General features: G+C 36.7%; 1 protein-coding gene across 2 annotated transcripts in view; it reads right to left on the minus strand.

Annotated features, from left to right (window-relative positions):
• Positions 1 to 83: 83 nt before the first annotated feature.
• tp53i11a (tumor protein p53 inducible protein 11a) overlaps positions 84 to 16115 on the minus strand; it is a 33785-nt gene continuing 17753 nt past the window's right edge. For both annotated transcript variants that reach the window (XM_056749570.1, XM_056749578.1), the window contains 6 exons: positions 14365 to 14524; positions 9076 to 9134; positions 8843 to 8891; positions 6086 to 6176; positions 4289 to 4390; positions 84 to 2871 (listed from right to left, as the gene is read on the minus strand). In XM_056749570.1, coding sequence (XP_056605548.1) covers positions 2738 to 2871; positions 4289 to 4390; positions 6086 to 6176; positions 8843 to 8891; positions 9076 to 9134; positions 14365 to 14490 — 561 coding nt within the window. In that variant the 5' untranslated portion in view covers positions 14491 to 14524 and the 3' untranslated portion in view covers positions 84 to 2737. The remainder of the gene's footprint in view (positions 2872 to 4288; positions 4391 to 6085; positions 6177 to 8842; positions 8892 to 9075; positions 9135 to 14364; positions 14525 to 16115) is intronic.

Below are 16115 nucleotides of genomic sequence, written 5' to 3' on the forward strand. Positions count from 1 at the left end.
GTTCAGCAAACCAAGGCTTCTTCAAAATCAAGACTGATTAAAGAAGCAAAAAAGTCAATAACACATTTTCCATTTGAAAAACTTTATTCATTAAGCACAATCACCGTTTCTCTGTAAAAAGTCAACATAGGTCTTGAGTTTTCTAAAACAATAAAAAAAGATTAACTGGAATTCTTTGACTTGCCATTACAATAATCTTTCTTCATATCAAATAATTTAACAGAATAAACAAATAAAAAGTAAAGTTCCTAATTTACAGTTGTTAAACACATTCCCAAATCTTTGAAATACTTGCAAGCAAAAAGTAACATAAATATAGCAAGTCTTGTGAAAAACTGTGTTTTAACTGTACGATTAAATCATATACTCCATTGTTTTGATAATAAACTGATTGCCACTTAACAGCTTGTGTACATAAAAAAAAAAACATATTTATTTTAACCAAACAACAGTTTCTTTCTGATGCACTGCGGGTTAATATCCAATGAAAAAAGGGTAAATGACACCACCCCTAAACTAACGTTGGCTACTGTTCAACATGTTATTTCCAACGCATGCAATGTACTTTATAGTGTCCTTTCATAAAACCTAATGGCATGAAACTATCTGTGCTAAATTTTTCAGATTTTGACATCATTTGTAGCATTTACATCAAACTTCACCAGTAGGTGATATCTATGGGCATTGTCATATGACCTAACATTTCTAATGATAGGTATTATATAAAAGCATATTATAAGCAATGACACCAGAATTTTAATTGTAAATAATATAATAAAAATACTAAATATAATATAATAGAAACAATTTTTACTACTTATATGAGCATATATAGCACTAGAAGATGTAAGCCCATATGTTGCAATGCAGACATAGTCATGCCTGTAGGCTAGTAAGAGCTGCAAAATGTGAACAGAAAGCTATTTCATGATGATTACAAGAGGTGAATAGATATTTAACATGCTAAATTAAAACTTTTTAAATTAACACTTGAACAGAATTTCCCATCACTGACCATCTCACTCCAGGACATATAATATGTTAAAAAAATGCTACATTTTGAAGCTACTGTCCATTTGCATTATGACATCATGCAAGGATTACTATAGGAACACTCTACATCCTACTACATACAGAATACAGATTAAAATGTAGTTAATTGTTATGCATAATGATAGCTCTAAAATGAAAATCGTTCCCAAAAATGAAACATGTCACATTTGACGGCTTTCGATTTTAGAGGATGTATTAAAATTAAAAACATCTTGAGCACAGGTCAAATTGACTACTTTTGTGATGCTTTTTATGGGTGATTTTTTATTTAAATTACACAAAGGTTAAGAATGAAATGAGGGTGAGTAAATGACAACAGAATATTAATTTTATCTGAACTGTGAGATAAAAAAATTGTTATCAATATGCATATGAATTATCACACAAAATATTAACTTGGTCTGACTGACCTGAAGGCGAGATGTCTGTTGCCTGTTTAACATTTATCAGTTATGTATGTGTTTTAATCTGTTATAAAAGAAGAGATGACCGAAGTAATACACTGCATTTATTACGTCAGTTTCTGTGGTGTAAACAACTAATAAGCTACAGTTAAAGATAAAGCCTTTAAAATACTATTAAATGCTACATCCTTACCATGTCACAACAGGGGTTCCTTAGTTCAAAATAAGCAATTTATTTGCAAAATCATATTTACCACTTTGGCATGAATTTACAATTAGTAATAACTTCATAGGCAAAAACCATTACGTAATGAAAATACTTTATGGATGTTTAAAACACAATGTAAATGTCTTCAACTATTTTGGGTTCTAATTTAATTTCCCAATTTTAATTGATTTTTTTATTTTGAGTTTGTTCCCATCCAGATCAGCTGAAGGGTTTAGGAATTAAAGCTCTTAAATATGTAGTCCCCCATTTTTTTCAAGGGACCAAAAGTAATTGGACAGTTGATTCAAAAGCTGTTTTATTCATGGTATGGGCTTTTAAGCATTAAGCATGTTAAAAGGTGGGAGTTGATTCAATGTGTGGTGTTTGCATTTGGAAGCTATTGATGTGAACCCACATCATGTGGTTCACGGAGATCTCCATGCAAATGAAACCGACCATAGTTAGATATCAAAAACACAACAAATCCATTCCAGCATCATTAAGAATGGCCAAAGCAACATTCAGAGAAGAAAACAACACACTGGTGAGCTCGGCCATAAAAATCCTATAGTTTAGCATTATTGGTTTCTGTACGTTGTTATATAAAATACGTAAAGAAGTAAGTGTCATATCAACTGTGTGGATGCTAAAACAGATATATTCATAACAGATTATAACATCACATACTGGAAGTTCACTAAACTAAAATGACCCAAACTGTCATCTTTTCAACTTTATAGATCTGGGAGACGATTCCATTTCTTTTCCCACAACACATTTTCGAAAAGCTTTTATAAACAGACAACATTTTTCAGATATTTTGCCACTTTGGTGAACTCAATGTAACGTCTGAAAACAATGGTCAAGACCTAAGTCTTTCCATATCCAATGAGAATAAATACACTAACATGGTACTTACATAAGGTCCACAGAGAAAGAGTGTTTCTCGGTGACGTATAAATTCATTTGGTCCTGGCAGTGGAGCTACTGTACTCAGAGAACTCTGTGGTGCCAACTCACCGTTCTAACATAAGATTCCTTCTGAAAACTGAAACAGAGTAATCAGCCTCCCTCAGATCTTTTTTGTGCGACGGCCGAGGTGATGATAGTAACTCAAGGTCACGAGAAGGAAGACAATTTCACCAAAAAGAAGAAAAATTGCACTGTTGGACAGGTTGCCCATCTCCAGGAGGGTGATGGATGTCACTGAGGAAATAGGAAACATACAAACAAATGCAAAAAAGTTATTTACAAAAATAACTACATGTTGTCACCTTGTCAAAGAAGGAAAAAAATAATTAAACATTTACAAACTTAATTATCATGTAGATACTGTAGGTACAAAAATGACGACAATCACTTAAAACAAACAGTTCAACCAAAAGTCTGTCATCATTTATTCATCAATCTATCATGTTGTTCAAATCTGTATGTGGCTCATTCCTCTGTGGAACAAAGACAATAGAAAAGTAAGGTATTTTGAGAAACGTGTCAGTGGTTTTGTTTCCATACAATGGAAGTCAATGGGGGAAAAAGTTGTTTCTTTTTCGTGTTTAGCAGAAAAAAAGCAAATCATACAGGTGTTTGAATGACATGAGGATGAATAAATTATGAAAGAATTTGTATTTGTGGGTGAACTATCCCTTTATTAGTCAGACATAAGTAGACATTTTAAGATAAATAGATAAGATAAATACTATGGGAGTCAATTGGGGATGAGATCTGTTTGGTTACTGACATTCTTCCAAACATCTTCCTTTGTGTTCAGCAGAACAAAGAAATTGATACAGATTTGGAACAAACTGAGGGTGAGTAAATGATGACTCTTTAAAGCGGCCAAGCAACATTGTGTCATGCATTCTGACTGCTTTACAATGTTAAACGTGCTGTCTTATGCTTTACATGGTCATTACGTATGGTGTATTACGTAGTATTACTGTGCTCGATACACTCCCCCAGCAATCATACAGGTTTTGAATTTTTTTCTCCACGCGACACGGCCACATGAGAGCAGGAGTATGCGCGGACGTCACTTTCACTTTTAAGCAGGAGAGAGAGAGCATACGTTTGCGAAGTTCAGGTGTTTGTTTGTTCACTGCATTTGGGTGATGAATGTTATATAAACGATGGATATAACGCTGGATTTGGAGATCGTTTGAAACTGATATAGGGAGCCATTCCAGCACTAACAGATGCCGGATATGCGTTGAGTGAAACTGATGTCTGTGTTTTGTTGACATTGGGTGCGCACTTGCTTTGGTTCAGCCTAGCCCCCCAACCCTGCATTCGCCGTATGTTTTCAGAAACAATCGTACAGCTTTATCTATCTTTTATAAATGTGATCAAACTAAATACTCTTTGAAGATACGAAGTATGCAATATGACATTATAGGTACTCAAGATTAATATGAGATTGGCAGAAACCAGTGTGTTACCCCTGCTTTAAGAAAGCTGGTTGCCACTAGATGGCAGCACACCCTTAGGAAAGAAATTTCCTGACTTTCTGAAGAGGATTTAATTTTCATTAAGTGTGGATTTGTTTTAATAATGGGTAGAATTACGACTGAATGTCAGTTTCCATTCTCAAACCCCTTCGTAGTGCCTGCCAAAGAAATTCCCTCACCAAGAAATTGTACCCCAAAGTAACATGCTTCTGTGAGGAGTGTCCACTGAATTATGACCTTTTCTGCTGTGTACAAGCCATTCCATAAGATTAATGAGATACCTGTTGAGAAAAAAAACACTTGGTTAAGTCTGAGATAATGCTAAGTTAGCCAGACACGCTTAAGGTGGCTTATCAAATAAACATAATGAAGAAACTCCTCAAAGGTGATGTGCAACGGTCATGCATTCGGACTTCTTTACCATGTTAAACGTGATGTCTTCTTATGCCTGACATGGTCAACTTGTCAAAAAACAAAGTTGGACTTTTGACATTTTTTTCGAACATTGAAAATCTGTTTCGTAACAACTTTTAGTCCCTTATTGGACTAAGCACTAAGCGTTGGGCTCAGAATATAAAGCTCAGGCTCTAAGTTGGATAAGGACTCTGCCGTGGTCCCTCCGATCTCCTCCCACAGTGCGGATATGGGTAACACAGAGGGAAGCTCTTTCTTCAGCCCTGCCAAGTACCATCTGCCAGCACTATTTTTTCAGTCTTGCTTGAGCAATTCCCCACATCGAACTGGCCATTGATCTGACAGAAGAACATTCACACCTTGCAGCGCCACGGGGGTATGAATTATTTGAGAGCCAAACCTGGTGTCATACTGAATAAAAGACTACTGGAGCTCAGTGAGGGGTTTGATTGCCCTTTCGAAATTTGCATACATGATGTATACACAGAGATTGTTGAGCAAAGGAAGCATAGATTCCACTCAGAGCCAACAGAGCTGTGCTGCACTAGAACACTGTTGAAACTTCTGCGATAGATAATGCATGTAATCACATTAGCATAATATCACATATATTCCCAACTGGCTAGGGCTTGAATCTAAACAAATGGAGTGGGAAAATCTTCTCTATGCTAAATTATAGGCAACCATAGCCGGCAATGATGGTGAAAAGACAAATGGGCTGCGATTCATAATTAAATAAGTGCATGGGAAGAGATTTTATTTCCACAAAATAGCAACCCCTGCAATCTTTTATATGGCATGACCTCCTTCGACTGTATGTAAGCTCAAGCACGTGTGCTCCTTGCGTGTGCTACTGTTGTGAAGCATCTTGGGACCAGCGGGGGGTCATTACCAGTTAGGGAGCAGTCGAACTGCCCAGCGCTCTAAAAGCCCTTCCCTATGTGGTTAAATCGAATTATATGAAGTCATCCATATTTTAAAACAGTGGCATCAAATATTCATAACTCTTGCAATCATACACTAATCTTCCAATGTGAAAGCTCATCATGAATGTTTCTAGTGAGGGGGAGACTTTGCACAAACATGTTTATGTAAGCTGTTTGTTACCAATAAATTGAGATGAAGTGGGGGGAAAAAAACTAAAAACACAGTAAAAAGGAGCAACGACTGTCCAGCCAACATCTTGTTCCAACAAACAGGCGTTAACATTAAGATGTCATGTCTGTGTGTTCCATGTTTCAATTCTCTGCAGTCCAGTCATGTCAGCCTGAGTCTTACCAATTTTCAGATGACCCTATATGTTTGTACAGTTCAATAGCTTGTCTGAGAAAGATTAAACTAGATGTTAGATGTTTGACTGTGCAACGATGAAAGTCTGATTTTCATATATATTTTCTCATATATCAGCAATCCTTATCACTGAAATAAATTACAAATGCACTTTATATAAAAAAATGGTTGTGTCTATGTCCAGTGTTTTTATTGTAGTCCGAAGTGCACTGAATATATGTTTGTACCTTTCTTCTTTAATAACCTTTTTTATAAAATTGATTAGAACATACACAGAAGAGCTCCTCCATAGAGTCTAATAGAGATCCTGGTGGTGGTGAGCTCAAATATGATCTCATACAGTTGGTTGGGGAAGGCCAGGGCCTGCAACACAAAGAAAAGCTGATATGTCAGAGAACAGTAAACATTTCACTCTCTCTGAAGACTTCTGCTGCACCTGGTGAGTTGTTACTTTATGAAGTCAGCATTTTGAGCCATCATTCTGATATGACTTGCTATTATTTTAACAGGTGTATTTTGATATGAGAAGCCTCTTCTAAAATGTATGCCTTTAAGACTTTTAAGACTTCTTTTGGCTTAGAATGCACTGTCACAAATTCCATAAAAAAACCCAATATATCCAAGATAGCAGCAAAGTGGTAAGTATATTTCAGAATTAGAATGAATTCAATACCATAAAATAAGTAATAGAAACAAATTGTAGAGGTGATGCCCTTGCGGGGAACTATCACCAATGAATCTTTATCAGACTGGCCTTTCAAGTGGTCTAAAACAGGGTTTACATTTCTGGGAATAGGTCTTACCTGACTTATTTGAACTATGGAAACATAATGTGACTCCCCCTATTAAACGTATTGAGGAAGACTTAGAGCGCTGGTTTAACGTCACCATCTCATGGATGGGAAGAATTAACCTCGTTAAATTGAACATCCTTTCAAGAATTGTATACCACATGCGAATGTTGCCACTTTGATTTACCATCAAGAGTATAACCTATTTGGAAAGAACTTTCTCAAAATTCATCTGGCAGGGGAAGAGGGCTAGGGTAAGGTTGAAGATCCTTCAACTACCAGTGGAAAGGCATTACCTAATTTAAAGTTTTAAAATTGGGCCTGCCATACCCGAACAATTTGTATGTGGTTGCAAACTCACCTCGGCCTTAAATGATGTGTGGATAAATGGGCTGTACTGCCACATTCTTTATTAAGTCTGCTTACAATCAATAAGAGCCTTACATTTTTGCCTGAAATAAGAAATAACCCTACTGTTTCAACACAGTTAAATAGTGGCGGGACATAATTGGATTTGCAGAAAGAAGGGCGTCCTTTGAGGTCTGACACCTATAATTCACAATAGAGATTTTCTCCCTGGTGTCCAAAAATACATTTTTCATAGATAGCATCCATTGGGAATTCAAATAGTTGGTGATCTTTATCTAGACACTTCCTTGATGACTTTCTGCCAATTACAGGAAAAGTTTAAGCTTGAACGCAACCCTTTTTGGGGCTACCTTCAGATTCTTTAATTCTATCGGATGCTGTTAAGCTTCCAGAGGATATGTCAATATTTTGTAAATTAGATTTTTTTAATAAAACAAAAGGACACACAACACCTTATCTCAAAAGTTTCTCTTTTTTATTCAATGGACCCTGGCAATATCGATCATATTCGGCACAATCGGGAGAAGGATCTCTGTAATTAATATATTGATGACGATTGGATAGGGCAGTTGATTCGATCAGAAGAACTTTTACTTGTAATGGATTGGCTGAGACCCACTTCAAAATACTTCTTAGACAACATTACCCTTCGTACATTACATAAGATGGATAAAAAGCACTCTCCTCTATGTAATAAATGCAAGAGGAGATTGGCACCTTCATGCACTTGTTCAACCATCTCAAAGTTTTGGGAGGATGTGGCACGCAAGTTGGGTGTAATCTTTTAAATAATATTTAATAAGGACCCTGGGTTCTTGGCCTGCCCCAAAAAGGCACTGCTTTGGAAGCTAATGGGTTTTTTACTTTGTGATAAGCTTTTGCTACTTGAAAGAAAATGCATTTTGATTATGTGCCCCCACCTCTATCACTTTGGCATCGCAAAATCTTCAGAGTGCTGCCTATGGAGAGACTAACCGCAGTGTTCATAATTAAAAAAATATGTTTGACCAGACATGGAGGCCAGATCTTAAACACCACCCGACCAGTTTACAAGATATTATTTTCAGGGGAATATTGGTTTGGGTTGAATCACATTCTCTCACGAAACTTAGGTCATAATTGGTTAAGTCTTATTATAGATCATTTGTTTGGCTCTAGATCAGTAGGATTGAGGAAGAGAGTGGTCTTGAGAGGAAAGTCTTGATAATTATTCAATACATTTATTTATTATTTTATTTTTGTTGTTTTTTGTTGTTGTTTTTTGTTTCCATCTTTAATTCTAGAGTTTTTCTGTCATATCTGTTGATTTGATTTATGTATTTTGAAATGAGTTTATGTACTACATTTTTCTTCTCGTTGTGTTAAGTTTGATTACTGAAAATCAATAAAAAAAACTTTTGTATAGGGAACAATTCTACATCCCTTAATCCTGCCCTGTCACCAAATTAGCTTATATAGTATTAATTAGCACCAAATTAAAAAGTTTATTGAGGCAAAATGTAATTATTAGTGAATAAGTGTTCCCCAATGTGTTAAAGATTAAAAAAAAAAATCATGAAAAAGTATTTTTTCATTGGTGTTTATGTGAATCAAGACATATGTTATTGACTTTATTGTTATCAATTGTGAGTCAAGTCTCTCATGGGCTTTGCGGGAGGAGCAAAAATTTGTATGAAACGGTCATCGGTCACAAGAGTTTCCATTTCCTTAAGCTGACACTTCATTAGATTTTGGAACAGAGTGATTATATCCTTTCGCTGAAACCTAAATGCCTGATGGTTACATCATCTAGCTTGTAAAACATGACAGAGGGCTTCATTATAAGCATTATTAGGACAGGGCACCAGTCATTTTGTTTAAACTGCTCACCATTAAAGATGTGGATGTAAACAGCAGAGCAGAGGTGAGGAGCCAAAATCTGAAATGAAGAGCAAAAGACATTACATATCATATCAACTGGCCTCTATTAAGATAAACAAAACCTTAAAGGATTAAAAAATTGCAGAGAACTTTGGAGCAATTAAATTAGTATTATATCCTAGACAGAGACAGGCTCATCTGACATGAAGTCAAGGAGTTGAAGAGAATCTGAATCATCTCACCGGAGGCCAAAGGGCTCACGTCCTGCAAACTTTGTCTCATTACCCAACATCTGACTGATCTGCAAAACAAGAGAATTAAATTACATCACTTTTTTAGGTTTAATTTTATTGAATGTTTAGAGGAAATACACTCTGTCTAAGATGCTTCAATAATATCAACATTGTAAGATATAATATTTCTATAAGTCCGAGCCAGGCGGGACAGTAAAAAAAGGAAAATGTCAAATCGGAGGAAAACATTTCTGTAAGGGGCTGATTTGCAAAAGTAGGATTATCAGATTTGCTGAAAACTCAGATTGCCAGGTCTGAAACAGGCCCTGTAGAGAGACACTGTTTTATTATGTGAAATTGAAAACTCCAGAGCAGCATCTGGAGAGACAAATAGGAATGTTTCAGTTGTGTTTTGATTTAATAGGGCAATTCTGACGGCCGAGAGGCTGGTTTCACAATGATGGCTTTGTGTTCCTATTCATCCCTGTCAAATGTAGGCTACTGGCCTCAGGGGAGGTCAGATCCTTCAGACCGAATGAGATAGAGGGAGATGTGCATGTGGAAAGTGCTACAATCTAAACACCTTTCCTTAAATAGCCAAACTCTCATCTTTAGATAAGACATGTATGGAATACTACAGTTGCCGCGGGAGTATGCTGTGTTTAAAGGAGCTGTATAATTTTACTATTTGAAATTTAAAAGATACCTTAATATGTTTGTAGACATTCAGGGAACATGCTAAGTTCCTATATTGATTTTTCCAAAAACAATGCTACAGGCAGTTATTCCACAGAATGTCTGGTTCGTGTGACCCCGCCCACTGAAGATTTACGCACTACTGTATTTCGACAGCTTGGTTGACAGTTGGGGACAATCACAGCATATTCCAGTAAACAAACGATCTGGGTCAAAGCAGTTTCCACCCGTTCCGGTACTATCAGAGGCAGCTCCTGTGAGCGTTTAGCCTGTTGGGGAGGAGGGGTTCGAAGCACTACGGTAGCTGATACAGGACTAAGATCTCGTATCGTTTTCTCTTCTTTGCCGATTGAAATCGCGTATTTCAAAACGCTCTCGCAGTTTCTCCATTTAGGGCTACTGTAGAAAAAACATGGTGAATTCAAGGGGAAAACTTGTGCACAGACTGATATTTTTCTGATGTCTGGACTCTTTTATCAGGGATTGAGTAAAATATATACAGATTGTTTAATATATTGGTGATAAATACATTTTGACAATTTATTTGTTTTAGTTTTAGTAAATTAGTTTTGATTGAAATGTCACATTACGCTCGAATTACCCAAAAGTTACCCAAAAAAATCTAAATATTGTGAGTGATGCAAGTTACAGAAAGTGTAGCTTGAATGCACTGTAGATCGATTTGGAAGAAAGCGTCTTCAAGGTGCCTTAATGTAAATATAAAATTGCTGACCAATTTTACCCTAGCAACCATTGTCATTTTGCAAATCTAGCGTTTGATCTTGTACAGCATGTGCCTCATAATCTTTTGATACCCTGTTTTAAAGACACGACTAGTCTGGAATCTGTGTGTTATGCCTGTGATATTTCATTCAACAGCTTTTTTTCACTATCTTTGACAGAGAGAGCAAATAGAACAAAAATAAAATATAATAGACTTGACAAGGAAGGCTTAGCAAAGACTCAGGCGTCCATCAAAAGCACACTTTGTTTTGTTCTATAAAAATATACAGTATATATATAAGAAAAAACAAATAGGTAAATTCAGAAATGTAATTTTGCAAATTCTTTGATGTGCTCTATAAAAGATTAGCACAATTATGTTCCTTTCTATTTTCAACCCTAAATTATGTATGTGACTTCTATGGCAAAAAAATCATCATATCCCAATAGCCATTAAACATGCAGTCTCTCCTGAGAGAGCTGCATCCACCCCTCTCCATCATTCTCCACTAAAAGCCTTTGCAGGGTGGGTAATTTAGAGTTGATGAAAACCTGATCCTTTCTGATTGGGGACCGAGGTGCCGAAAGCTTATGGAAAAGGTCATATTATGAAGCAAGCCAAAGATTACATTGAGAAGTGGCTGCTGTAATCTGGAGAAGCTGGCTCTGATCAGTACTCGCAAAGTGGCATTTGTACTCCGGTGACCTTTCTATGAGAAAGACTCCTACAGCATTTCTCCTTGGAGACACTCGTTGTGGTATGTCTGAAGCATCTCAGTGTCACTCGGTAGACAGTGTGTTTGTGTGGGGGTGTGTGTCACTGAGCCTCTCGGGAATACCTCAGTAAATATTATGTATATACAGGCGTAATATCTGTTTTATAAATATGTTTCATTCTTTTTTATTGTTTGTTTTTATCCGTTAAGCCTATTTTAATTACTAGACCATAATCAATAACCTTCTATTCTTTCAGATGACATTTCAGAGGCTGTGTGCCAAACACAGTATTTTGCTCTTGTAAAGACCTCAATACAAAAAAATATGGTGTAATTAACTAGTAAATAGGCAGTGGATTGTAAAAAAACATTGATTTTCTCAGAAAAAATAATGATTGCAGAGATATAGTGTTCAGAAAGCATTCAGCACTTAGAAACAAAAATATGTCAATTGCTGTGGGAGACCTCCACTCAATCGACACCTCGCTCTGGTTGTTATGGGCGGGGGGGGGGGGGATAGGGGGTTGGGAGGGTTAACACATCTCTATAACTGCTGGGAACAGGGAGTACTCTGTTTTCTCATAAGACCTGTAATGACAGATGCTACACAGTATTTTCGTCTGACCACAAAAAAAAAACGGCCTAATAGCTTATTTTAGTGAGGAGTTAATGGGGAAATCAAATGGAATACATCAAATACATCATGTCCCACATTATCCGTGCAGAGAATCAATGTCCTGAGTAAAGTGCATAAATCTTTTGAACTAATGGAAAAACAGACCAAATCATTCGTCTACCACAAATTAGTTTTTTGAGGAAACATTTATGTGGCAAACACTCGAGATGTATCATCCATTTACATGGATGCATTCGGCAGACCCTTTTATCCAACTTATGGTACTATGGTTAAAAGGTTATGCAATCCCCAGGAACTGAATTCATCATCTAAAGTTTCCTGTAGGAGCTATAAGACTGCACTTAAAAAATGATCTACTTGGACTAGTGAACCTACTGATTTATTAACATAGCCTCCCTAGAAGAGGTAGTGCCACAGTGTTTCATGGATTCTTACTTCTTTACAATGTTAAATCTGCTGTCTTTTCATGCTTGACATGGTCAACTTCTCAAAAAACGAGTTGGACATATGACATAGTATTTCTGTGCTTGATACACTCCCCCAGCGTTCGTATAGGTTTCGGAAAGTTTTTTTTCAAACATGGAATTCCGTTTCATAACAACTTTTCATAGTCCCTTATTGTACTATTCTACAGGAAAAGTATGATCACGCATCAACCCGCGAGAGTGAGATGAAAGAGCACTACTCATCAAACCCATTATAATAAGTGTGCCCTTCTTACCTCTCTAACAGGCTGGAAATATACAGAAAATAAATTAAGTTCTCAAACACTTTACAGTCTTAATTGCTAAATACATGAAATACAGAAGATTCCTCATTAAAATTACATTGATGTCTTCTTATCTTTTATCCATTGATTAACATTATTGAAAGGAGTCACAGCATCACATTTAAGTACGCTGCCCCTTGCTGCCGCTCTTAGCAGGTCTAAAATACGCTTCCAATTTTCACTACTCTTTGCATTAATTTAATACTTTATTTAACTCGTGGAAGACTGTGATGGCGAAAATATAACAGACAAATTACGCTTTCTGGCATAATCTTGTGTGTTTTTGTTCATTCAAGCATGTAAGAGAAGTTAATACTGGTGCGTGTCTGACAGATTCTGACGCAGCCTTCAGCCCATGTGTTCACCAGACAGGACCGTTGTCGCTGTATCAATACAACCAAATACTTTAATGGCCTTCATGTGAATAAGAGGCTGATTATATAATGAAACGTTAGAGAATGATGACGGAATAAACTGATGTTGCGTTAATGGCGTTAAACATTTTTTATGAATTCATCTGAAAAAATGTATTGCATGCGTTAACGTTGACAGCCTTAGTTTGTTTGTTCACTGCGTTTCGGTGAGGAATGTTGTATAAATGATTGATATAACGCTGGCTTTGGAGAATGTTTGTAACAGATAGTCGAGTAGTCCTAGTGCTAAGAGATGCTGGTCATTGACCGCACACGGTAAGTGAAACTGAGTAATATGTCTATGTTTTGTTGGCAATCGGTGCATACGTGCAGTGATAATGCGATGATGTATTGTGTGCTCATGCTTTGATTCCAACCCCCCTGCGCATCCTTACAGGATGTTGCCTGTTTCTGAAATAATCGTACACCTGTATGTGTCTTTTATAAATGTGATCAAACTAAAGAGTCTTCAAATATACAATGTATGCAATAGTACTCTATAGGTACTTTAATATCAGATTTGCAGAAACTGTGTGTGTTACATCCACTTTAAAGCTCATATGGAGCTGAAGTAATGCACACAGATTCACCAATGAGCCATATCTGACGAAATGGAGAGGAGACTGCTATTTTAATGGATGTTCTCTTTGATCCTTCTCTGTGACCCTACCAAGAGCTTGAAAGGCGGAGAGGGCAGCCGTGTCTGAGTGCCATCCATGTTTCATGTGGACTACCTCAAAGTCCACGAGCGCAGTGGCGTGAAGTGGTTTTAACAGCGCCAAGCGTGAGTCGTGTGGTAAAAGACCAAAGCTGTGCCAATAAGCTTTCATTGCGAGACATTAATAATGATGTGATGTGACTGCAGGTTGGCTTTGGGATGAGCGAGAGTGGCCCATTAATGTCCCAGAACACAGATGTGGTTCCACAGTGTGCCATAACTACTCTATTCAACCATCGGCAGGTGTGTTTCTAATGCACTATAAATTTGGGTTTGGTTTGACATCCATGCACATCATCTGTGTAAACAGCCCTGTGTGCAGTATATTGTTTCATTCTTAAATTGATGGCATTCAGCTATCCAGATATCTTTCCCAGATGTTCCCGAGATTTTTAACAAACCTTCAGGATATCTCTAACATGATAGCATAACACTTTTTATGCATTTTAGCTATTAACATATGCCAATGGCAGCTTTTGAAAACGGGTTGCTATGTGCTAGTTAAACGACACATCTTCAATAAGAGTTCTGAAAATGTGAAAAAAATAAAAGGCTTTCTTAACTCAATGTCCACTATTGAGGTACGTGATGACAATAACAGCTGCTATATGTGTGCGGGCAGTTACCTTCGACCTGTGCACCTCCCCGTCATCATCCTCACCGCCGACACCCAGGACCTTGCGAGACTTGAGGCGACTCACAAGATCAGTCTGACTGTGTTTCTTCATGAGAGGAGGAGGTGTGGAGGCCATGACAACAGAAGAGAGTAGCAGGCACTTCAGTGAGCTGTCGGAAGACATGAAGAAATAATACATCTCAGAACTGTTTGTGCCCAGTACTCAAATGATGCAGAACCAAACAATTAATACACATGCAGGCTTTAACAAAAGCTTACTGTTTTGTTTCAAAGTAATGATTAAGCATAATTATATGTATAAAACACTACAGTACACTTTCAGGTCAAACAGAAGAAGACTGGAAAGTAAAAACATCATGAACAAACTGTGTTGACCAATTAAGATATTGTAGCATATCCACATTTGAGATGTTTGTAACGATATCTATGCTAAAAAAATAATAGAAACCATCACAGATATTTTTATGGATTTAATGGTAATAAGGGAAATTTGTTTTATTGGAAATTACAGGCCTAATAGTCTCTGGTGGTTTCTTCTGAGTACTGATTTTCTAATGGGAGCCAATAGAACAACATTAAAACTTACTGGAATAAGACCCATATATAATGGTTTAGTAATTTGTATAATGGTTTAGTAATTTAAGCCATTAGAAGTTATATTAAATTCAATAGAATTTCCGTGAGGGTTTCTATTATTTCTAAGCAGGGATGGCAACAAGATGTATGGAACACCAGGGTTCAAACCAGGCACACACAGTCTGTGTGAACACAACTTGAAATTTGGCAGAACTGAATAACTTTCATTCACAAATGTTCACAAATGAACACTGAAATGATGTTCGATGGGACATATAGAATCAGGGTATATTCCGTCCATTCGATATTCGTTTTAAAAAAAAAAACAAATATTTAAATTACTTATATTTACAAAATAGAAAAGAAATGATTACCTTTTTCTATATTTAGTTTAAACTGGGAAAATGAAATAATGAACAGATTAAAAGGATGTATTTTTAACCTTAAGCTACAGTACGTTTATTATGAACAGTGGCAACCAACATGGAGAGCAAAGATGCTGCTAAGCAACTACAGTCATTCAGGTCCATTTATACAAAGTATTATGGCATTTAGCAGGATATGCCGATGAGATCCTTAGCAAGAAAATAATTAATAACCACTTATTTCTGAACTAGACAGCAGTGTACATGACGTCAGTAAATATATATAGCTTGCACTATGCCAGACTTACCATAAACAAAGAGAATATTTCAAAATGTTCAAAATGTTGTGTGTTAAGTCACTTTGTTTAAAGTTAATGCATGTCTGCACTTATTTGATGGTTTTGTTTGATGATGAAACTTCTCCCCTTGTTTTTGAGTGTTGACTCGGTGTTCAACCACAATGATTTCCGAACTGACGGATCGCCTTTAAATTTAGATCATACTTCCAGATCTTACATTTAAGATCTCACATTTGAACATTTCTCCATAACAAACACAAAATGAAGGCTATACTAAAAATGTATTAGTATATACCACTTTAAGTGCTTTATGGAACCATATATTGGTGCTTCAGTGGTTCTTCATAGGCTCTAAATCAGACATTAAGAGACTACAACGAACAGTCAGGACTGCTTAGAGGATTGTTGGTGCCCCCCCTGCCCAACCTGCAAGATCTTTACACCTCCAGAAAGAGAAAAAGGGCTAAGAAAATCATTTTGAACCCCACTCACCCAGCTCA

Source organism: Triplophysa dalaica, chromosome 1, assembly GCF_015846415.1.
Source record: "Triplophysa dalaica isolate WHDGS20190420 chromosome 1, ASM1584641v1, whole genome shotgun sequence".
Lineage (NCBI taxonomy): Eukaryota > Metazoa > Chordata > Actinopteri > Cypriniformes > Nemacheilidae > Triplophysa > Triplophysa dalaica.